Below are 24,538 nucleotides of genomic sequence, written 5' to 3' on the forward strand. Positions count from 1 at the left end.
CAGTATGTGTGTAAAGAAGTCATTTTATTAACCTTCATTTCCATGAATGTTATATATTTACACAGGTGATTCAAAATGAATATGATCACAAACTTACAAGATACAGAAAAAATACAAAATTATTGTTAATTAAATTAAAATGAATAATTTAATTCAAAATAACAAAAAATAATAAAAACAGAGAGAAAAAATACTATATAAACCAATGAATAAAATGAATGAATAAAAACCATCATAATAATATATATAATTTTAAATATACATTGGGTAAGACTCATATCATACTGTCACCCCTCACCTTTCACCACAACAATTATATACATGTTAAGTATAATAATCTTTCCTACATCAAGATCATATAACCAGGCCAAGTATTACTGTATAGATGCTTTTCACATATCTGATCATAAAGACGTTAATGTCAAACATCACATTACATTTATACCTTTATTATATAATCATTATATAAATAATCATTCACATGTAGTATCAATGTCTTCCCCACCCCCCACGCTACTGCAACTATTGCAACTTCATTTATTAAATTACTATCAATCATAATGTATTGTTTCACTTGCCATGTTCAGAAGTTCATCAACTGCAAGTGCATTCCTGAGAATAAATCATGTTTGTGGTTTGATTCTGTAAAAGTATTTGTTGTTCATGTTTTGGCCACTTGAGGGCAGTAGAGGGAAACGTCAGTGTCTTTATCCTCTGGTGTTAAATGATGTAATGGAAAGGGAAGCAGAAAGTGTGTGACTGTTGCCTAGTTTAGGCAGTCAACTGCACCAATGATACATTTACACTTAAAGCGCCCTGCCCCTCTTACAACCTCGCTGCTGCGCGCCTGACCCCCACCACCTCAGCTTCTGGCCCAGCATCCTCCTGTAGGCTCCATGGGATTGTTATTTAATCATCACTCAATCTTCTATGTACATTTGTGGAGTGATGAGGCCCGAGCCTAGATGCCAAACTCAAACTAAATGCTGCTTCTAATAAACATTACAAACCTAAGCTGTCTGAAACCATTAATGGTCTGACTTAATCACAAGGACACAACTTGAGCCTTGTTTATACATTTGGAGACAAGATTTCCCCTTTAAAGCTAGACTGAGTAACTTTTTCTGAACAATGCAACACTGCAGCCTTTATAGAAAGTAATGGGATAATGACAAAACTATCTATTGCTGTTTAGCATTTAGTTAAGTTGCAATTCAGCATCTGGTTAGACGAGTTGTTATTTCTTCTTTTCAAAGATCCATCGTCCCATTTGTGTTCAGCAAAGTCAGGTTGTTGGAACGCTAGATCTAATAAATCAGAGCTGTGGTCAGCTCATAGAAAGGCCTTCTGTTAGAAATGTTTGCTATAAAACTTTACATGATGCACACATACTCCACTGGTCATTGTGTTAGTAAAACAGAATGATTGTGTTATCAAATGTATCAAATTACTATTCAATGTAGTAATTTGTATATTTGTGTATTTTTGAGATGATTAAAGCTCAGGTGCCAAAGTTCTATATGTTTTGTCTTCACTTGAGAGCAGTAGAGGAGCAGGTCAGTGTCTCTGTCCTCTGGTGTTAAATGCTGTAATGAGCAGGAAAGGAAAAAGGGTCTGTCAAGTTCTTCAGGGTTTTGGCATGTACATAGTGATTTGCCCGAACTTGAGAGGCTGGAGGGCAACAGGACGCTTGGACAACTCGGATTTTGTTCTTTTTTGTCTTTATTTTTAAAAGACAACTCCAAGAATTTTCATCAGGTTGAAAACCTTCAAAACACAAACAAATGTTAGCTCACATGCAAACACAAATTACAAACATTTTGCATGCCTCATTGCATTTTTCCATTGCAAACGAATACCCCCTCTTGGTATTGAACACCTATAATAACAATAATCTAAATGAAAATACATACAAATAATTATTTGTCCATCCGTTTTCATCAAATATTATTTTTTTCCTTTTTATACTGACTTTCGTCTCGACAGGGTCTGACTGTTAAAGTTAGGTTTTTACTTGTTCCGTGTAAATACATTAGAGCTCTGAAATAAAGTTACAAATGTTCAAAGGTAATTTCATCAACATTCCTTTAGCCTAAGTTGGGAAGTCACTCTGGTATTGTTGTGGCTCAAACTAAATGTTTTCACATTATGTAATAATACAACATTCATTTAATCTTCATTATGCAAGTACAAATGTAATATTCAAAGAATTAGCAAAACAGTAAATAGTAAAAACAGGGACATTTTTCATTCAGATGCTGTATTTCACTTGCTTGTTTATGTTGCTTCAAACTATTACAACATGTCTCCATGTATTTTTCAGTCTCTGTGTATCAGATAAATGTGGGAACAGCCCAGGTGGAACAACAGTTCCAGACAACCGTACACTACACATCCAACATGCGAGTCGTGTTGAATACTAACCTCAACTTTCATCAAATAACTAAACTCACTATTAAAAATTAAATCACACTGTTGATAGACAGACTAACATAACAAAAACACTTTAAATACCGTCTCACTGAGGCTCTGTGAAAGATATAGTACAATAAAGAAGAAATGGTTTGAAATGAAAAGTATTTATCTTCTTTTTAACTTTAAATTCACATGAACAGGGACGAAACTCCTTTTTTTAGCAAATGTATTTTATTAAATGAGGAAAGTCGACGGGATCTCAAAGACAATCTCAATGTTTTAACTCTCATCAAAGATGCATAGTTTAGTTTTAAAGACGCTTTTTGTAAAAAAAAAAAGTAAATAATTGTTGGAAAGCTAGATCAGGGTCTGTGTGGTGGTTTTGGATTAGGACAAACAGCCCTACTATATTGTTTTTTTCTCTCTTTGTAAAGCCTTATGTTAAATGATGTCAAGCGATAAGCCAAGCACATGAGGAGATTTTTGACTTTTTATTCTTACTGACTGAAATGTCCACATTATTCAGAAGTCTTGTGTAAACTGTGAAAACACAGGGTGTGGAAAGAATAAAGGAGGCACAAGTGTGATTTAGTAAATCTGCCTGGTAGGAGTCTTACAGCTTTATTTTTGCCTTGCAACCACTAACTAGTATGGACTGAAAATGTATCTTCTCTGAACCAACAGATCCTACAAATATATTCCTGTTTACATTGCCCCGACATGTGAAAAACAGTTTTTATTTCAATCACAGAGGGACCATCCTGAAAAGAAATGAGGAGCAGCATGAGGGGAATCATTTAGAAATGAGAAATGAGTTACAATGACTCGTACAAAGAGACATGCTTTAGATCCACAACATCATCTGGCAAACTATAAATAAGTGTATGTGTTTATTTTGTCCCTGCCCTGTGTCTGTAAAACGCTTAGCCTGTCACATCAGTGCTACATTTCTGCTGAGTAGGAGAAAACATCCAAAGGCGAGGTTCCTAAATGTTATGTAGCGATGCATGTATCGCATTGTTTGGATACTTTTAAAACACGGGTGGTAACGTGCAATAGTAGAAGTAGTAGAAATGTTGTTGCCACTAGTGTTAATCATCATTTCAACACCAAGCCTTTCCGAGCACAGGGGCGTGTCTCCTCCAGATCATAATTAACCGGTGGACTGGGATTTCCAACTGTTCCAGTGCCAAAAACATCTCTGGTTCATAAAGATCAGAGATGATTAAGGTAAAGACTCACTAAATATAATGTGTGTGTTTTGAGCAGCTTAGTCATTTTCTGTGCAAAGACTCGTTTGACGACTCTTAACCTGTTGTGTGTGTTGAGTCTTGAGATCGATCCTCTCCAGGAGTTGTTCATATCCACACATCTACTCAAACTATTTAAGATTATTAGAATAATATTCATACATTCTGAGAGTGGATTTCCCCTTTAAAATGAGACTATGTAACTTTTGCTGCAGAAACCTTCTTCAGGCAGGTATGGGATGATGCTAGTTGCTAAACTGTTGTTAATCATTTAGGTAAAGACTAACCTCTGTAACAGTGGCACATGTGGAAGAGTCATGAGTCAGCAAACTGACTGTCCGTTATATAGATTTAGTGACGTAAAGTTTTTCAACAATAGCCACAATGAGGCTTTAGCAGCAACAAAACCCGGACTGTTGAATTGGACAATTAGTTGTTAAGCGTTTTATTTATAAGACCAACAATGTGTTTTACTTCTCTTAAAAGAGTTACAAAGTCTCATTTGAAAGATGCATTTTGTGAAGTCAGTGATTCTGTGACAGCTAGATCTAATAAATCAGAGCCGTGGTCTGTTCATATTCAGTGTCATAGAGAGGCCTTGTGGTAGTCATTTTATACTAAAAACCTGTACATGACGCACACATGCACAAACACTCCTCTGTTCTTTGTGTTCATAGAGCAGAAATACTGTGTTATATTACCTATTTATTGTAATATATTGTTTTATGTATTTTTCAGGTGACAAACGTTCAGGGGCCAGAGGTTCAGCAAAGTACATCATAATGAATCAAAAGGACAGGAAAGAGACACCATTTTAGAGCATCTTTTCATTCATTAAATGTATTTTAATATATTGTTCATGTATTTTTAAGGGGACATAAGTGCCACGTTCAGAGGTTCAGAAATGGGCAAGTGCATTTTTGAGAAAATGTTTTGTTTCTGGTTTACAACTACAATGCTGGAATATAAAAGTACCTGTTATGTTTCTTATCTGCTTTCGGGCATCAGACAAACAAACGAGTCACAACAGAAAGTGTTTTCCACATTCAGTTGACCACTAATATTGGGCCAACAGCGAAAACACCCTCCCTGATGCATATAAAAGGAACAGCCCGTCACTTGTCACAGAATCTTCTTACTATCCAACGGTTCAGTTCAACTTTAACAGACAGAGACGGTGACATAATCATGCTGGCTTTTCTCTTCCTGTTGGGCCTGGCTCTGGGTGCTGTGTCTCCAGAAGAACTAGCAGAGGAGCCACAGCAAAACAGCTGTCCCCAATTCTGGTCCGCTTTCAACTGCCGCTGCTACAAGTACATCTCCACACATTTGGCCTGGGCTGATGCAGAGCTCCACTGCGTTTCACTGGGAGGCAACCTGGTGTCTATTCGCAGTCAGGAGGAAGAGAATTTTGTCAAAACACTGATCAAGAGCTTTGACCCTGCTCAGGGATACACCTGGAACGGACTCAATGACATCCACAAAGAAGGAAGATGGATGTGGTCTGATGGGTGTGCAGCCAAGTTTGTCTCTTGGAGTTCAGGACAGCCAACCAATTATGGAGGAAATGAACACTGTGTCCACACCAACTTTGGTTCTGTTAAGAAATGGAATGATGAACCATGTTCTGCTACTTCTCCCTCAGTTTGTGCATCTCGCATAACTTGTGTTTAGCAACTGAGATGTTACATATGTCTGATTGAACCGGGTCACTGTAAAACTGTTACTCTGTTAACATGCTTTTGACCACAATAAAGACAGGAATGTACACTAATACAGTATGTGTGTAAAGAAGTCATTTTATTAACCTTCATTTCCATGAATGTTATCTATTTACACAGGTGATTCAAAATGAATATGATCACAAACTTACAAGATACAGAAAAAATACAAAATTATTGTTAATTAAATTAAAATGAATAATTTAATTCAAAATAACAACAAAAACAGAGAGAAAAAATACTATATAAACCAATGAATAAAATGAATGAATAAAAATAATCATAATAATATATATAATTTTAAATATACATTGGGTAAGACTCATATCATACTGTCACCCCTCACCTTTCACCACAACAATAATATACATGTTAAGTATAATAATCTTTCCTACATCAAGATCATATAACCAGGCCAAGTATTACTGTATCGATGCTTTTCACATATCTGATCATAAAGACGTTAATGTCAAACATCACATTACATGTATACCTTTATTATATAATCATTATATAAATAATCATTCACATGTAGTATCAATGTCTTCCCCACCCCCCACGCTACTGCAACTATTGCAACTATTGTTTCACTTGCCATGTTCAGAAGTTCATCAACTGCAAGTGCATTCCTGAGAATAAAGCATGTTTGTGGTTTGAAGCTTTAAAAAGTACTTTGTTATGTTTTGTTGCCACTTGATAGCAGTAGTAGTCCTAGTAATCTTCACGTAACAACAAATGAATACATTTGCAACAAGAAATGTTAATCAAATAAAATCAGATATAATATGATTTCCATTTATATATGTTTGAGAAATCTACAATTCAGGTTCACTTTTCAAAATACATTGATAAGAATAAATCATGTTTGTGGTTTGAATCTGTAAAAGTACTTGTTGTTCATGTTTTGGCCACTTGAGGGCAGTAGAGGGAAACGTCAGTGTCTTTGTCCTCTGGTGTTAAATGATGTAATGGAAAGGGAAGCAGAAAGTGTGTGACTGTTGCCTAGTTTAGGCAGTCAACTGCACCAATGATACATTACACTTAAAGCGCCCGGCCCCTCTTACAACCTCGCTGCTGCGCGCCTGCCCCCCACCACCCCAGCTTCTGGCCCAGCATCCTCCTGTAGGCTCCATGGGATTGTTATTTAATCATCACTCAATCTTCTATGTACATTTGTGAAGTGATGAGTCCAAAACCTAGATGCCAAACTCAAACTAAATGCTGCTTCTAATAAATATTTTAAACGTAGGTTGTCTGACTGAAATGCATTAATGGTCTGACATAATCACAAGGCAAGGGCGCCGGAAGCGGGGGGGGCCAGGGGGCCATTGGCCCCCCCACTTTTCAGCCCTGCCCCACATTTTCGCAGCGGCGGATGCCGTGGAACACTGTACAAATCCCGTTTCAATAATTCCCCTCTACTCTAAAGTCGCATCTAAAACGCGATCTGATATAGCTGTGTATATTTTGTTATGTTTGATTGTTATATTCAATCTCATTAGCTACAGGCATTTTTTAAGCTTGTAAAGGGAAGATGACAGCTCTCACTCGCCACTCTGCTGTTCCACAGCGCCGCTTCCCCTCCCTCTGCTGAAATTATGAATGTAAGGCATATAGTAATCATAGATAACACGGCAGGGTCCGTTACAGTTTGTTTGTATCTGATTTCAAATAAACAAAGTCTTGGCTTTGAGAATATTACAATTGTTTCGGCAAATTCAGATGATAAATACAACTTTGAAGCTTGTAACGGCATAATTAGAAGCGGAGAACGGAGTAACTTTACGTCACTGCAGGCAGCAGCCGGTGTTTCTCGTGAGTGTTTTCCCCGGGAAACAAACACAATACACACAAACGCAAAAATACACAAACACACACACGTATACACACACACTCGCGGGCTTCCCCCAGACCAGTAATCCAAACGAAAATATCTTCCCTCCGTACTATTTTGATCATTTGCTCCGCTAATCAATCAGATCGATCCAGAGAAGAGGAAACTTTAAAGGCCTTTTTCTCAAAATGATGACTCTGTAACAGTCATTATATAATGTGACATATTTTGCTTAATATTTGGAGTAGCCTACAACAATCCTTCCTGATATCATTAGAAAGCTATGAATCTCCTCTTTCCATCAGTGTATACAACTCAAAATGTGTCTTCGGGTCAATGCCACTGATTTCGATGGAGCAGGTCACTTTGCATTAGGTAAAATAAAGCAGGCAGACATAACAGGAAGAATATGTACATTTTAACCCAATCAAATAGGACATTGTCACACCATTCAAATGTATCCATGTAAATTACAACCAATAAAAAAGCTTAGATTTGTTTATTCGTTACGTTGTTTACTTTATTTGTTACGTTGTTCTGTGTGTGTCAGCCGTTAACCTATAGAAAGAATATATACACTTGCAAACACGTCAGAAGAACCAGCGCAGAAGAAAACTAAATACAGTCAATCTAAACTTAAATTAACAACTGGAAGGTCACATCCCTGACATCCACGTCTCCGGAGCCTGGACCTTCATCAATCATAGAAACAGCGAAGCCAGATGAACCCAAAAGCAGCAGCTCTGCGGCCGCAGAGACTGTCAAAACCGCCGCCACATAATAAAAAAAATATGCAGATTTGCTCCTGTCAAACGGCTTGTAACTTTCTCAAAATGTGGAGATGATAGCTTTGTTAATACCGGAGTTAATAACTGGAAAAGTGCCCAAACCTCCTGGACAGCCACGAAAAGTCTAATTTCCACAGAGAGTGTATTAAAAAAAAGTGCACTTTCTTCAGGAGAGCAATTTCCAAAATAACTCGTAGCTGAGAAAAACCCCACTCTGAAAAGCTTCATGCTCACCGGGAAATATGCATCATGAGACATTTAATGAACTTATAAATCTAATGTATCGGGAGTCTCTCACCACTGTATTAACTGAAATTTAAAAGCAATGCAAAACATGCAGTTATTGTGCTTCCAGCAAACATCCACTGATAAACTGCGATGTTAACAACCTCATGATAACCTCATATTTTTTTAACTTAGGATCTACCTGTGTTTAGTCTAAAAAAGGTAAATGTGTGCATTTTATTATAAAGGTGTGTATATTTACAGACTGTTGCAAAAACTAAGAAGCTTATAAACATCAGGTTTAAAACTAAAAGAGCTTTACAAAAAAAGAACACAATTAGAGATGTTTGGAGTTTTATTTTAGTTATTAATTTACATTTTTTGTCAAAGAGATGCTGATTTGATACCGTTGATACAGTTACGGCATTTCCTGTTTCTGCCGGAGAGAGGGGAGTTTGTCCCAAAGTTTGCCGCTGTATCTACTCCCTCCATCTGACAGGAGGGAGCCTCATGTGTCACTCCACGGAGTTCACTCCGTCACGGAGGGGGAGTGTGTAGGGTGTAGGGCGTGGTTTGGGATTGGGCCATACACACGCACTTTTTTGGCCCCCCCCCACTTCTAAAATGAATCCGGCGCGCCTGATTATGGATATATAGTTGCTGATCGACAGCTGGAACACAAACCACCAAATACAACAAAATAATTCAGATCCAGTCGTCATGACTCCACTCCGGAGGGATTCCCCGATCATTTCTTACAGTTTCTCATCAAGGGGGTGTCTCCTGTCCCCGGTACAAACACACTGCCTGAGGAAGGTTATGTGTATTTTTTTTGTCATTAACTTTTTTCGGACCACTTATTTATTTATTTTGGTGACGATCCGACCTCCATGCTGCTACTCTGGTTCAAACTGCATCCACCAAACATAATGATTTATCTTGACCTCCCCAAAATAACCTAAATCTGACACGGTGTGAGATGTCTTTTTTAGCTGTTCGGTCGTAATTTTCTGCGATCTTCTTCATGCAGTCAGTCAAAATGAATGAATGAATGGGCGTTTCTTTGACTATTTATACTCAAATATGGGCGTTACGAGTCGATTGTGATTTCTAAAGGGAAACAGGCGTAGGGAGTGCCGTACGCACTTCCCTCGCCGGTACGCAATGTTTTGTGAATCGGAAAATGGCGGAAAATGTATGTAGGCCCATAGATATATATAAACTAGGGCTGTCAAGTTAACGCGTTAATAACGCGTTAACGCAAAAAAAAATTAACGCCACTAATTATTTTAACGCGATTAACGCATGTGTATTTTTTGTCCTCGGCCGCCGTAGTTTGAGAGCGCATCGAGTGTGAAATACCATCGACAAGCTGATGCTGACAGCCCCGCTCCTGCCGCCCGCTTGTGGCAGACCACACTTCCACGCTCACTGGCAGGCCCGGACTGGCCATCGGGAGGATCGGGAGGACCGGGAGGGAGTGTGTATGTGTGGCGCGACTCGCGCGAGCGAGGCACACCTTACGTGTTGTTGTTGTTAGCATCTGGTGCTAGCTAGCTGCGCTAACGGATATAAGGAGCTGTTTCAATGACATTTCGCCGACAACTGCGCCGAGCACTTGACTTTATGCAGGTAGCCAGACAGTGTGACATTGTACGAAAAGTCAGCACACTCAGCACGGATAGTACGCGCAACATTATTGCAGCGTCCAGGCAGCTCCCATTCGAGCATATATGCCTTGAGCTGCACATAGCTCAACGATCCATCACAGTGTCCACACACACACACACACACACACACACACACACACACACACACACACACACACACACACACACACACACACACACACACACACACACACACACACACACACACACACACACACACAGTATTATTGTATGAGAGAGGTTCCAGGTTGAATTGAGGCGAATATTTGTAATGTTCAGAGGTTGTTGTGTTTAATATTCATGAGAATATTTGTCATTGTTCAAATGATAATAAACAAACATATAAAGCATATTTGTCCACTCATATGTTGATAAGAGTATTAAAAACTTGAAAGATATCCATCTAAGGTACATTTAGAACAGATAAAAAATGTGCGATTAATTTGCGATTAATCGCGATTAACTATGGACAATCATGCGATTAATCGCGATTAAATATTTTAATCGACTGACAGCCCTAATATAAACACTAGATGGCTCATGGGAGATTTTCCAGCGTAGCTCACTGGCCGCCATCTTGCTACAGTCAACAGCTACTCTGGTACGCGCTATGGTAGCTGTTGTAAGGTGAGTGATCTGCACAAAAATACTCTTAACTCGCTGAAATCTTGACTGATTTACAAACGGTTTGGTTTATTATAAACATTATTAGCATGGCTATGATACAGGATGCTTGGACATGTTGAAATAGCAGCTTTTCTTTGTGTATGTGTGGTTGTATTTATTAGCTGGCTAATAACAAGAGGCTGTGAGTGAGACCTAGTATTACAAAGTTGACCAAGAACCCGTGGAATCACCTTTCACGTGTAAGATATGACAATATTATGACTATAATTAGGATAATCGTTAATTACGTAGTGGATGTATGTACATTACAAGTTCTGCTACACAGGATCAGTGGGGCTATGTGAGATAATAGTATTGCAAGATTGTTGTTGACCCAGCCTCTTTAGAATATGTTGCTACCATTTCTTTACACAATTATTTAATGTTTCTTTTGGACACCTTTTTTATAACTCTTAGTGTAGTTGTCTTATTCTTAAAGTATACATACATACATACAATTACCCCAAAAATATGATAATTTCGGTGTGTATTTTTGTCCTTACCCTTAATGTTAAAGGAAAGAAGGGAGGAAAATGTTGACAATAATTTATATATCTGGCTACCTTTCTCATGTTTTTAAGGTTTCCCAAAACCGGAGAGAGGAGGAGGCAGTGGGAAGTTGCCCTAAGAAGGCAGGACACTGCTCTGCAGTGAGCACTTCAGTTGTGAGGACTTTGACAGGACGGGGCAGACTGTCCGGCTTAAAGATGGTGTTGGGCCAACAGTATTCAACTTCCCAGCTCATCTTCAAAGGGTATGTGTATCATTGGCCAACAAGAATTCAAGGTGTATAAGATTGATATATATAAATATGTGATTAAATGTCACACTTTAGTTTTTCTTTCTGCAAGTTTAGGAATAAATAATGTGTTGTGTATTACAGCACATTTTAAACACTCAAAATGTCTTTAATTATGTTTATTTTAGCCGGAAGCAACAAGAAGCACAACCACTTCAAGAAGAGCGGAAGATGAACCTCAGCCATGTTGTGAGTATTCTGAATGTGGCCAAGACCAGAGAGATGGTCATTGATTTCAGGAGGGTGAGGACGTCTCCTCCTCTACCCCTGTGCATTCTGGGAGAGGATGTGGCTGTTGTGGAGGACTACAAATACCTGGGAGTGCACTTAGACAATGGGCTGAACTGGAGGATCAACACTGACGCTGTGCACAAGAAGGGGATGAGCAGACTCTATTTTCTGAGGAAGCTGAGATCCTTCCACGTATGCAGCAAGATGCTGGAGATCTTCTATCAGTCTGTGGTGGCTAGTGCACTCTTCTTTGCTGCGGTCTGCTGGGGGGGCAGCATCAGAGACGGTGACACCAGCAGGATCAATAAACTGATCAGGAAAGCTGGGTCAGTCATCGGCATCAAGCTGGACCCCTTTGAAGCTGTGGTGGAGAGGAGGACACTGAACAGGCTGTTGTCCATCATGGATAACCCCACCCATCCTCTCCACCTGCAGCTGGACAGTCAGCGGAGCTCCTTCTCCAACAGACTGCTGCAGCTCCACAGCCATAACTCTGTACAACAAATCACCTCTGGCTGGAAGATAACTCTCTGCTCCATAGTTTATCTTGAATATTACCACGTTGTACATTTTACACATATATAATCTGTTCAATATTTAAAGGTGGGGTAGGTAAGTTTGAGAAACCGGCTCGAGATACACTTTTTGTTATATTCCATGGAATGCTCTTAACATCCCGATAGCAATGAATATCTGAAGTGCTTTGACAACAAATCCATAAAAAAATGTCATCTGTGGAAGCCGTGGTACTGTAAAAAGCACGACCAATCATTTTAGCCGGCCCAGCTAAAATAACTGGATGGCCTACCTGCCTGTCAGCCTTCCATCTGTGCACAAACTTATCTCGTGCCCTCATTGGTCATGTGCGCGTTTGTGTGTGTTGGAGGAGGGGCTCTGGAAGGAAGTAGCAGATTTTTTCCGGCTGTATTTTCAAATTCTAGCGATCTCGAGCTGGTTTCTCCAAAATTACCTACCCTACCTTTAACATTAATATTCCATATGCCTTATATTTATGTATATGTATATTAGATATATATATAATATCCTGCCAAACTCAACATGTATATTATTTTCCTCTTTCTTTATTTTCTTTATTTTTCTTGCTTATTTCTAATTTATTGTAAAATGCCTTGTCCCTTATGCTGCTGTAACTAAAAATGTTTTCCCAAATTGGCATCAATAAAGTACCATCTTATCTTATCTTATTTGCATGTGGAATGTCACTAACAAATGAGAGCATCATATGGCTTGTCATATTAAATCCTTTATCTCGGTGGTACCCAGGAAGGTCTATGATGGTGTTACTAGGAGAGCCCAATATAATTTGAGGTGGTACTCTGTGTAAAAAGTTTGAGAACCACTGGCCATCTCACTTGCTCTATGTCACTCATACACTTGAATAAACATGTGCAAACATTGAAACTACACCCAGGGGTTGGCAACCTTTACAATCAAAATAGCCATTTTTGTCCAGAGCCTCAAAACATATTTCTGCCTTTTATAAGGGGACAAGCCTATTAAGATAAATTTCTTAAAAGTACGCTGAGTTGTGTTTTCTGTTGGAGAACGTAACATTTTTTTAGGAGAATAGAAACCACACCAAGTTGTTCTTCTTAATAATACATTTATTTTGGGGGGCCGCCTTTCATAACACCCAAGGACACCTTACAGGGCATAGGGGCAATATAGGGAACAATTAAAACTGGATTTAGTGAGATATCAGCCGGGGTAAGACAAACAACAGTAAATGGACTACAGAAGGACACAAAATGACTACAAGAACTCAGCGCACCGTGCTGTGAAGTGGTAACGTATTTCAAAGGTTCTGGATTTGTTTACAAATCTAGAAACTAAATACAAAACTAGGACGATATGAAGATCTCATGTCAAAAATAATTGTGATAAATGAGACAGAACTGGCCTGTCTGTGGGCTCATTTTATGTTGGTTTGGTTCTTCTGATAAAGGTGTGAATATCTAAATAATATACCACCATATACTATTGTCATTAGTTGTGTCCCTGTTCTTCAAGCTAAGGCATTGCTAAATTAACAACTCTTGGCTTACAGAGTGGTAACATGAGACCGATTTTTATATAAAAAATATAAATATATTTTAATTTTATAATTTATTTTAAATATTAACAATATAATAAAATAAATGGAAATATATACACCGGCAAATATTTAATATAAATACCTTGTGTGTGTGTATAGCTATTGCTTTATCTGCTTAATGTTATTTTCATATGAAAGTCCATGATTATAAGTATGCAGTATCATAACTACATCTTTGATGTTTATAAAAAACCACACCGTTTGAAAATTGGTTGAAAATTGAGCAAGCTATGGTTATTTAAATAGTAAACCATAATGTTATGAATGAGAGCACTGCCTGTAGCAAGATGGCGGCCATGTGGCAACGTCGGTCTCCATTGGCCAGCAGCGCGGGTGAGTCATCTAGTGTTTATATATATCTATGTGTAGGCCTACCTATTTTTGTGCTTTGTACTACATAAGCAACCTTCCTACGTCAATCCTACGCAAGGCGTTATAAATGAGGCCCCTGAACATGGCACATAAACCTGTCACCTCAACACAAATATAAACTATATACAATAAAATGAGGAATATAGTACAATACGAATGCTCTAATAACAGTGAGCAGAGATGTGTTTGCGTAATGTACAGGGTAATAGTAAAATGACTGCCACAAGGCCTTCCTATGACACTGAATAGGAACAGACCACAGCTCTGATTTTAGTAGATCTTGCCGACGAACAATTGCTGTGTTGATTTAACAAAAAGTGTCTTTAAAAATAGATAATGTTTCTCAGAAGAAAGAGAAATTGTGCCTCATGTTAAAAAAAACACACCTTAACATAAGCAAAAAAAGACCGTCTGCTCACCAGGGGCCTCATTTATAACGCCTTGCGTAGGATTGATGTGGGAAGGTTGCTTACGTAGTACAAAGCAAAAAAATAGGTACAGACATTTTCTGACATTTTCCGATTCACAAAACATTGCGTACCGGCGAGGGAAGTGCGTACCGGCACTTCCTACGCCTGTTTCCCTTTATAAATCACAATCGACTCGAAATGCGGCGCAGCTTTTGCAGGCTTCACGTAACGCCCATATTTGCCTATAAATAGTAAAAGAAACGCCCATTCATTCATTTTGACTGACTGCATGAAGAAGATCGCAGGACATTACGACCGAACAGCTAAAAAAGACATCTCACACCGTGTCAGATTTTGGTTATTTTGGGGAGGTCGAGATAAATCATATTGTTTGGTGGATGCAGTTTGAACCAGAGTAGCAGCATGGAGGTCGGATCGTCACTAAAATAAATAAATAAGTGGTCCGAAAAAAGTTAATGACAAAAAAAATACACATAACCTTCCTCAGGCAGTGTGTTTGTCCCGGGGACAGGAGACACCCCCTTGATGAGAAACTGTAAGAAATGATCGGGGAATCCCTCCGGAGTGGAGTCATGACGACTGGATCTGAATTATTTTGTTGTATTTGGTGGTTTGTGTTCCAGCTGTCGATCAGCATATATCCATAATCCACCAGTTAAAGGAAATACAACTAATGTGTTGTGTTCAGTGGCGAGCCGTGAGCTTTATACCTAGGCCCTCTGACCCCCACCCCTTCCCTCGAAAAAAAGGAAAAAAAAGTTATTACGTCACAGCGTATACTTCAGCGGAATATCAAAACAACGGCCCAGGGTGCAAAACTCATCAATGACAGCGACCCTCTACCACACAAAACAACACCTGTGAACCCAATTTGTGTTCTTTGACATTGAAAATGATATTGCATTGTGTTTGTTACTTTCGTTACAGTTGTATGTCTTAAGTGTAATTTGGCATGCTTTTATTTTGAAGGCGAGTTCACGCTGTTGACAGGAAGTTGTTGTTGCTATGGAAACAAGAAAAGTTTCACAGCGGGCGGAACTTGTCATAAAGTCCGCGATAATGAAACCCACCCATTTAGAGGGAAGATATGATTGGTCAATTGTACTGTCATTTGACATTACTCTCTCGTTCAGTTACTATAGCGGGCCCTCTGTGAATCGCAGAGAGGGCCAGACCTTCTTTCATGTAACCCTTCACATTCAAACAGAGACCGAACAGGCAGATTCGAAGGATTTATTTATTTGGAAATGTTATTTTATTAAATCAAGTTTTTTTTCGGTAAAACTAATGAAAAATATAACAAAAATAATATAAAAAAAATATATATTTTTAAAAAATATATTTTTTTTTAATGTTTTTAAATATTATTTTTTGGAATATCTTAGGCCCTCACAGAGGGCCTAGAGGGCCCTGACGGCTCGCCACTGGTTGTGTTATATTAGCTGTACAATTTACCACATATGGTGTTCTTAGTTTCCATACCTCCTGTGTTTTACGAGCGACTTATCAAGTCTTGGCAAACGGCATAAAACACGATTAAACGTGATAGTATATAAAACCATGCTCGTATCTACAACCTATAGAAATGCAAAACGGCGTCAGTTTAGACGTAATTCTGTCCTCCTGCTTACCGCATCATTTATGAGAAAACATTTCATAACATTAACACAACATATTCGAGGTGGTTTTAAATAACATATCCGTATTTATTTATTTCTCCAAGTTATGTTTTTGTGTGCACTGAGGAGTCTCAAACAGGCGTTTGTTTAATCATTTTAAGATTGGCTTTAATCAATGTTTGAAAATGAATTCTTCATATGATAAATGAGAGGTAACATTTTATTTATTTCCACATATTTCTCTCCATTCTTCCTTCTGCCAACGGTGTCACAGTTTCTCGTCTCTCCCGTTGTTGTGCTTAGTGCGTACGCATGGGTTAGAGTTTGCGTGGAGGACCGCACATTTTCCCGTCAAGTTAGTATTTTATAAATCGCAAACATTGCGTAGAAACTGGCGTACGCCATTTTTTGAGCGTATATCCCTTTATAAATGAGGCCCCTGGAGATGTCGTACTAAACGTACTATTCGTTTTTAACAAGACTAAATGAAGATATTAAAACATGTGCACTGCCAAAGAGTGCCAGAAAATATGTGATGTTCTCTAGCTATCTCCAGGAGATGTTGGTGGGGTGAGATGATGGTCTGTTCAGATACTCTTTAATGCAAAAGAGACTAAGCCGCCCATTACACTAAAGATTTCTTAAAAGTTAGTCTTCACTTTTAGATCCTCTTGGACTTTTGGGACATGCATTTATTCTTCTTTGTCATCTCCACACATCCTTAGTGAGGCAATATTTAAAATGTGTTTGAGTGTTTATTGCTCCAGTCCTGCCCGCTGCCTCTGTTTCATACACTCAATTTAAACTTTATTCTTCTCATTCTCTTAACAGAAGGATTTCATTTTCATAGGTGATTGGTAAATGCTGCTGTTCCTGTACATTAAAAGACCTTCACATAAGATATGTAGAGTCCTTGAGAATGCAGCAGCTGTTACACCTGTGCTGTTCCAATACTTATCTGATACACAGACGGAAAGATACATGGAAACATGTCGCAATAGTTTGAATGAACCCAAACAAGCAGGTGAACAACTCTATAGAATAAAAAAGTATGTATGTTATAACTGTTTTCTGTTAGACAATTATTTCAGTATTAAATTGTGTTTGCAAAATCAAGATTACATATATTTTACATAATGTGAAAACCTTTATTTGAGCCCCACATCACCACATATCATTCCCAAATTAGACAAAATTAATGTTGATGAATTTGCCTTTGTACATTTGATCTTTTTTTATTCTGAGCTATTTATGTGCAATACATATTTATACCCCTTCACAATTATTATTATTATTATTGTTATTATTATTTCTGGCTGCTGTTCCTTATAGCTGGACAATTCAACTTCTCTAATAAATCTGTAAATAACTGTGAAATATATACTTCCACCTGTAATACTTTCACCTGGCTGCTATCTCATAACTGTTACTGGTACAGGATGTGTATTTTGTAAATTGTGTAATTTCTATTTTATACAAAAAAATGTTATGCATGCTTGTTAATTAATATTAAGCTTTATTTGGCTCTTTACTTGCTGTAACAATGTAAATGTCCCCTCTGTTGGATGAATAAAGGTATTCTGATTCTGATTCAGTGAATATTAACAGAGCAAGTAAAAACATAACTTTAACAATCAATAACGTTCTGCTTTCCTGTCCACAACAGCATGTAACACCCGAGGAGAGAGACACTGCCCTCACGTGGCACAACAATGAACAAGTACTTTTGCTGCTTCAAACAACATGCTTTATTATCAGGAATGCTCTTCAATTGATGAACTTCTGAACATTGCAACTGAACCTTCTCATATCAAAAATATGAAAATAAACAAAATATGATGATTGGTAATTTGAGGGATTATGTTGTTATAGTGGAAGTAAAGAGAGAATACATCGATGCTATATGTGGATAGAAATGTGACGGGAAATGGTGAATATTTACAGGTTTAATTTATACATTATGACAAAAAGGATGATATTTTCATAGAGTTACACATGGGAGGAGTGAGTAGTTCTTTAGATTTGAAAAATATTTTAATTTCATTTCAAACCTTTATTTATTCAGGTTGTATCCCATTGAGATCATTGATCTCTTTTTCAAGGGAGACCTGCTCAAGTAGGTTCCACATGAAACATTAAAAACATAAACAGAACAACAAAAAGGACATCAAACAGCATCATTACAGGGATTACAATTTACATAACTATCCACATGAACAGGTACCAACAGCTTCCGATTGAGTAGCATCCAACCGAGCTTTAAAAACATTTAGTGGCACCAGATTGCTCAGTTTCCATTTCAATTGCAGACTATTCCAAGACAGTGGAGCTGCGCATCTAAATGCTATCTTCCCTAAGACAGTCCTAGCAGTTGGCACATTTAATAAAACCACAGCATGCGATCTCAGGCAGTAGCCACTTACAATTCGCCGTGAGATCAGGGAGCAGATGTAGGATGGAAGTTTCCCTAACATGGCTTTGTATATAAAAATGTACCAGTGACTGAGCCTCCGTACAGTTAGCGAAGGCAAACCAGCCCTTGCATCCAGGGTACAGTGATGGGTTAATGCTTTACAGTTTGTCACAAATCTCAGTGCACTGTGATACGCAGCATCTAACTTGACCAGGCAATTGGCAGGTGCATTCATATAAATCAAATCACCATAGTCCAGCACAGGTAAAAAGGTCACAGAGACTAGCCTTTTCCTGGCCTCGAGTGAGAAACAGGACTTGTTCCTGTAGAAGAAACCTAGCCTAACCCTCAGTTTTTTAAGCAGGTTATTGACATGATGTTTAAAAGTGAGACAGTCATCAAGCCAGATACCAAGGTATTATATAAATATATTGTGTTGCCATAAATGTCTTTATTAATGCTTATGTGAAAAGCATCTATAGTTAGGCTATACTTGGCCTGGTTATATGATCTTGATGTAGGAAAGATTATTATACTTAACATGTATATTATTGTTGTGGTGAAAGGTGAGGGGTGACAGTATGATATGAGTCTCACCCCATGTAGATTTAAAAAAATGCATATATTTAAAGGATTGTTTTTGTTATTTTATTTTATGTATTGGTTCATATATTGTTTGTTATTCCTGTGTTTATTAGTTTTTGTTATTATTTTGAATTTAATTATTCATTTTAATTTAATTAACTATAATTGTCATTTCTTTTTAATTATGTATTTTTTCAGTATCTTGTTAATTTTTTTGAAAGCCAATACAAAATATAGTTACAACGAAACATGCACACATTTATACACACATAAAAACACACACACTTTTATATGTTTTCATTCATTTAAGTTTGAGATCGTATTCAATCGAATTACCTGTGTCAATATATAAAATTCATGGAAATGAAGGTTAATAAAATGACTTCTTTACACACATATATAAGTGTACATTCATGTCTTTATTGTGGTCAAAAGCATGTTAACAGAGTAACAGTTTTACAGTGAACTGGTTTAATCAGACATATGTAACATCTCAGTTGCTAAGGACAAGTTGTGCGAGATGCACAAACTGAGGGAATAGTATTAGAACATTGTCTATCGTTCCATTTCTGACCAGAGTTGGGGTGGACACAGTGTTCAAGTCCTCCAGTGTTGTCTGGCTGTCCTGCATACCAAAAGAAAAACTTGGCTGCACACCCATCAGACCACATCCAGCTTCCTTCTTGGTGGACGTCACTGAGTCCGATCCATGTATTTCCCTCAGCAGGGTCAAAGTTCTTGATCAGTGATCTGACAAACTCTTGTTCGGCCTGACTGTGGATAGACACCAGGTTGGCTCCCTGGGACAAACATTGGAGCTCTGCTGCAGCCCAGGTAGAATGTGTGGCGATGTACTTGTAACAGCGGCCGTTGAAGGAGAACCAGAACATGGGACAGCTGCCACGCTGAAGCTTCCCTTGAGGGTCATCTGAAGGAGACACAGCAACCAGAGCCAGACCCAGCAGGAAGAGGAACAACAGCATGATGATGTCTCTCCGTCACAGGAGCAGGATGAAGGGTTGTTTGTCGGTTGAGTTTATTCAAAGCGTTGGATGGGATAGAGACTCTGAAGGAGACAAGTGGCTGCTTTTTTATGTGCATCAGGGAGGGTGTTTTCACTGTTGGCCTAATATTATTGGTCAACTGAACTTGGCAAACTCTGTCTGTTTTACACAACCACACAGTACCTGGCTCAGCTCAGCTGGCGATGTCACACGGAATCCATCATTTATTTTCAACCAAACCAAATGAAGGTATTAAATAAAACGTTTGGACTGCCAAAGAGTCACAGAAAAACATGCTTTTCTGCAGGAATATGTTGATGCTAAGTGATCACTAAAGAAATGTTCAAAAGTGGGTCCGCACTAGCTGAATGTTCTGTTTTTAGAGATTTCTCTAAAAATGCGTTACTTTGCTGTGCATGTGAGAAATGATGAAGAACACTTTTATTACAATTGTTTATTCTGCATTGTACATTACTCTCCACAGGGCCTCAGTGAGACAATATTTAAAGTGTGTTAATCTGTCTGTCTCTCAATCACAACAGTGTTATTTCATTTTCATTAGTGAGTGTGTCATAAATCTTGATGAGTGTTCATTAAAAATATTCCACATGCTAGATACAGTAGGTACTGCTTGTGACTTCAACAGCTGTTACACCTGTGCTGTTCCCATACTTATCTGATACACTGAGACTGAGGTGGACAAAAGACATGGAAACAAACACTTTAAAATATCAACAGGAACAAGCAGGTGATAAATGTGTATAACAAAAATAATCCATGTTGTTACTGTTCAGTGTTTCGCTAATTATTTGAATATTACTTTTGTACTTGCACAATGAACATGAAAAGGAATAATTAATTTATAACATAATTTTAATACATTTTATTTAGGACACCACATTACTAGAGTGACTTCTTAACTTAGGCTAAATGAATGTTGACAAAATGACCTTCGCACATTTGTACGAAAATTACGGAGCTCCAACATACACAGAGAGTAAAAATATTTACACCATTTTCACAAGGCCTTTCTACGACACTTAATATGAACAGATCACCGCTCTGATTTATTAGATCTAGCTGTCACAGAATCACTGACTTCACAAAATGCATCTTTGAAATGAGACTTTGTAACTTTTTTAAGAGAAGTAAAACACATTGTTGGTCTTATAAATAAAACGCTTAACAACTAATTGTCCAATTCAACAGTCCGGGTTTTGTTGCTGCTAAATCATATTATATCATATTATATCTGATTTTATTTGATTAACATTTGTTTGTGCAAGTTTGTGTTACGTGGAAATTACTAATACAAAACATAACACTTTTTATACGTCACTAAATATATATAGTACTTTTTAAAGCTTCAAACCACAAACATGCTTTATTCTCAGGAATGCACTTGCAGTTGATGAACTTCTGAACATGGCAAGTGAAACAATACATTATGATTGCCAGTAATGAAGTTGCAATAGTTGCAGTAGCATGGGGGGTGGGGAAGACATTGATACTACATGTGAATGATTATTTATATAATGATTATATAATAAAGGTATAAATGTAATGTGATGTTTGACATTAATGTCTTTATGATCAGATATGTGAAAAGCATCTATACAGTAATACTTGGCCTGGTTATATGATCTTGATATAGGAAAAAGTATTAACCTTAACATGTATATAATTGTTGTGGTGAAAGGTGAGGGGGGACAGTTTGATATGAGTCAAATTACATATATTATGATTGTTTTTATTTGTTAATTTTATTTATTGGTTTATATAGTATTTTTTCTCTCTGTTTTTATTAGTTTTTGTTATTATTTTAAATGTAATTATTCATTTTAATGTAATTAACTATGATTTTCATTGCTTTTTAATTATGTTTTTTTCTGTATCTTGTTAACTTTCTTAAAAGCCAATACAAAATGTAGATACAAAGAAAAATGCACACATTTATACAAACACAAACACTTTTTATATGTTTTCAGTTAATCAAGTTTGAGATCACCTGTGTAAATATATAACATTCATGGAAATGAAGGTTAGTAAAATGACTTATTTACACACATATAAGTGTACATTCATGTCTTTATTGTGGTCAAAAGCATATTAACAGAGTAACAGTTTCACAGTGACCTGGTTCAATCAGACATATGTAACATCTCAGTTGCTAAGGACAAGTTATGCGAGATGCACAAACTGAGGGATAAGTATGAGAACATGGGAAATCATTCCATTTCTTAGCAGAACCAAAGTTGGTGCAGACACAGTCTTCCCTTCCTCGATAGTTGTCTGGCTGTCCTGAACTCCAAAAGAAAAACCTGGCTGCACACCCATCAGACGACATCCATCTTCCTTCTTTGTGGATGTCACTGAGTCCGATCCAGGTATATCCCCGAGCAGGGTCAAAGTTCCTGATCATGGATCCGACAAAATTATCTTCCTCCTGATTGCGAATAGACACCAGGTTGCCTCCCAGTGAAACGCAGTGGAACTCTGCATCAGCCCAGGTAAAATGTGTGGAGATGTACTTGTAGCAGCGGCCGTTGAAAAAGGTCCAAAACACGGGACAGCTGTTTTGCTGTGGCTCCACTGCTAGTTCTTCTGAAGGAGACACAGCACCCAGAGCCAGGCCCAACAGGAAGAGAAAAGCCTGCATGATGATGTCACCGTCTCTGTCTGTTAAAGTTGAACTGAACCGTTGGATAGTAAGAAGATTCTGTGACAAGTGACTGGCTGCTTCTTTTTATGTGCATCAGGGAGGGTGTTTTCGCTGTTGGCCCAATATTAGTGGTCAACTGAATTTGGAAAACACTTTCTGTTGTGACTCATTTGTTTGTCTGATGCCCGAAAGCAGATAAGAAACATAACAGGTAGTTTTATATTCCAGCATATAGTTGTGAACCAGAAAAAAAACATTTTCTGAAAAATGCCCATTTCTGAACCTCGGAACCTCTCCCTTATGTCCCATTAAAAATACATGAACAATATATTAAAATACATTTAATGAATGAAAAGATGCTCTAAAATGGTGTCTCTTTCCTGTCCTTTTGATTCATTATGATCTAAGCTTTGGAGTTCAAATAAGGATGAATACATTTGCAGTATAAATGTTTGTGTATGTTTGTCTATGGTTGTGTAATGTCGGGTATTCCAGAAAGACAAAGTCCCATCCGCAATTATTTACTGTGCAAAGTACAATCACAAAACATTGGTAAAGTTCACGTTGCAAACACTTTAAGTTTCACACAACTACACAGAATATGAACATTACCCAAAAAGACCACAAGCTCACCTGGAGATGTCACATAAAACCTATGATTTATTAATTTAAGTCAAATGTTGAAATAGTAAAACACTGCTTTAGAAAAGACATGTGGCTTCAGCTGTCAGAAGATTGCTGGGACACAAGGAGAGACATATTGCTTTCTGTCTGACTTTTCTTTTTATGTATAACTGAAAACTACATACCAAACATGGGCATATATTTACACATAAACAATATTACAGTAGTACAAAGCCTTCAATGTGTCCTTTCTTGAATTGTGAACTTTTTTATTTTAACATGCAAACAAGTTTTAAACAACATTGCTTTAAAAAGAAAAGAAAATTACTTCACAGAATGGCCAATAAAACACTAAATACACCTTCCTGTTGGTTTCCTGTCCATTACAGCACCAGAGCAAAGAGAGGAGAGTGATCACAAAACAGGTACATTCGAGTATTTAAACCTTAAACATCTTTTCTTCTCAAAATGCTCTTGTACTTTGCTGAACCTCTGGCACCTGAACGTTTGTCACCTCAAAAATACATAAAACAATAAATAGGTAATATAACACAGTACTTCTGCTCTGTGAACACAAAGAACAGAGGAGTGTTTGTGCATGTGTGCGTCATGTACAGGTTTTTAGTATAAAATGACTACCACAAGGCCTCTCTATGACACTGAATATGAACAGACCACGGCTCTGATTTATTAGATCTAGCTGTCACAGAATCACTGACTTCACAAAATGCATCTTTGAAATGAGACTTTGTAACTTTTTTAAGAGAAGTAAAACACATTGTTGGTCTTATAAATAAAACGCTTAACAACTAATTGTCCAATTCAACAGTCCGGGTTTTGTTGCTGCTAAAGCCTTGTTGTGGCTATTGTTGAAAAACTTTACGTCACTAAATCTATTTAACGGACAGTCAGTTTGCTGACTCATGACTCTTCCACATGTGCCACTGTTACAGAGGTTAGTCTTTAGCTAAATGCTAAATGATTAACAACAGCTTAGCAACTAGCATCATCCCATACCTGCCTGAAGAAGGTTTCTGCAGCAAAAGTTACACAGTCTCATTTTAAAGGGGAAATCCACTCTCAGAATTTATGAATATTATTCTAATAATCTTG

At 37.6% G+C, this 24,538-nt stretch overlaps 3 protein-coding genes and 1 long non-coding RNA gene across 4 annotated transcripts; 2 read left to right on the forward strand and 2 right to left on the reverse strand.

Annotated features, from left to right (window-relative positions):
* Positions 1-4,797: 4,797 nt before the first annotated feature.
* Positions 4,798-5,444, forward strand: LOC117477895 (lactose-binding lectin l-2-like). Its single transcript, XM_034124695.1, has one exon. It carries the CDS (start codon positions 4,854-4,856, stop codon positions 5,337-5,339), a length of 486 nt encoding a protein of 161 aa, XP_033980586.1. The 5' UTR covers positions 4,798-4,853; the 3' UTR covers positions 5,340-5,444.
* Positions 5,445-10,431: 4,987 nt separating this feature from the next.
* On the forward strand, positions 10,432-11,707 carry LOC117477903. The gene is made up of 3 exons (XR_004555372.1): positions 10,432-10,530; positions 11,151-11,323; positions 11,497-11,707. It is a non-coding gene; the product is annotated as an uncharacterized LOC117477903 (long non-coding RNA).
* Positions 11,708-19,556: 7,849 nt separating this feature from the next.
* LOC117477901 (lactose-binding lectin l-2-like) lies at positions 19,557-20,169 on the reverse strand. Its single transcript, XM_034124700.1, has one exon. The coding sequence runs from the start codon at positions 20,116-20,118 to the stop codon at positions 19,636-19,638; it is 483 nt and encodes a 160-aa protein (XP_033980591.1). The 5' UTR covers positions 20,119-20,169; the 3' UTR covers positions 19,557-19,635.
* A 2,040-nt stretch (positions 20,170-22,209) lies between these two features.
* LOC117477894 (lactose-binding lectin l-2-like) lies at positions 22,210-22,875 on the reverse strand. The gene has a single exon (XM_034124694.1). It carries the CDS (start codon positions 22,796-22,798, stop codon positions 22,310-22,312), a length of 489 nt encoding a protein of 162 aa, XP_033980585.1. The 5' UTR covers positions 22,799-22,875; the 3' UTR covers positions 22,210-22,309.
* Positions 22,876-24,538: the final 1,663 nt, after the last annotated feature.

This window comes from Trematomus bernacchii, unplaced genomic scaffold, assembly GCF_902827165.1.
Source record: "Trematomus bernacchii unplaced genomic scaffold, fTreBer1.1, whole genome shotgun sequence".
In the NCBI taxonomy this organism is placed as follows: domain Eukaryota; kingdom Metazoa; phylum Chordata; class Actinopteri; order Perciformes; family Nototheniidae; genus Trematomus; species Trematomus bernacchii.

Coding starts and splice junctions, on each gene's coding strand:
- LOC117477895 (XM_034124695.1), top strand. CDS start 4,854: ATGCTGGCTTTTCTCTTCCTGTTGGGCCTGGCTCTGGGTGCTGTGTCT.
- LOC117477901 (XM_034124700.1), bottom strand. CDS start 20,118: ATGCTGTTGTTCCTCTTCCTGCTGGGTCTGGCTCTGGTTGCTGTGTCT.
- LOC117477894 (XM_034124694.1), bottom strand. CDS start 22,798: ATGCAGGCTTTTCTCTTCCTGTTGGGCCTGGCTCTGGGTGCTGTGTCT.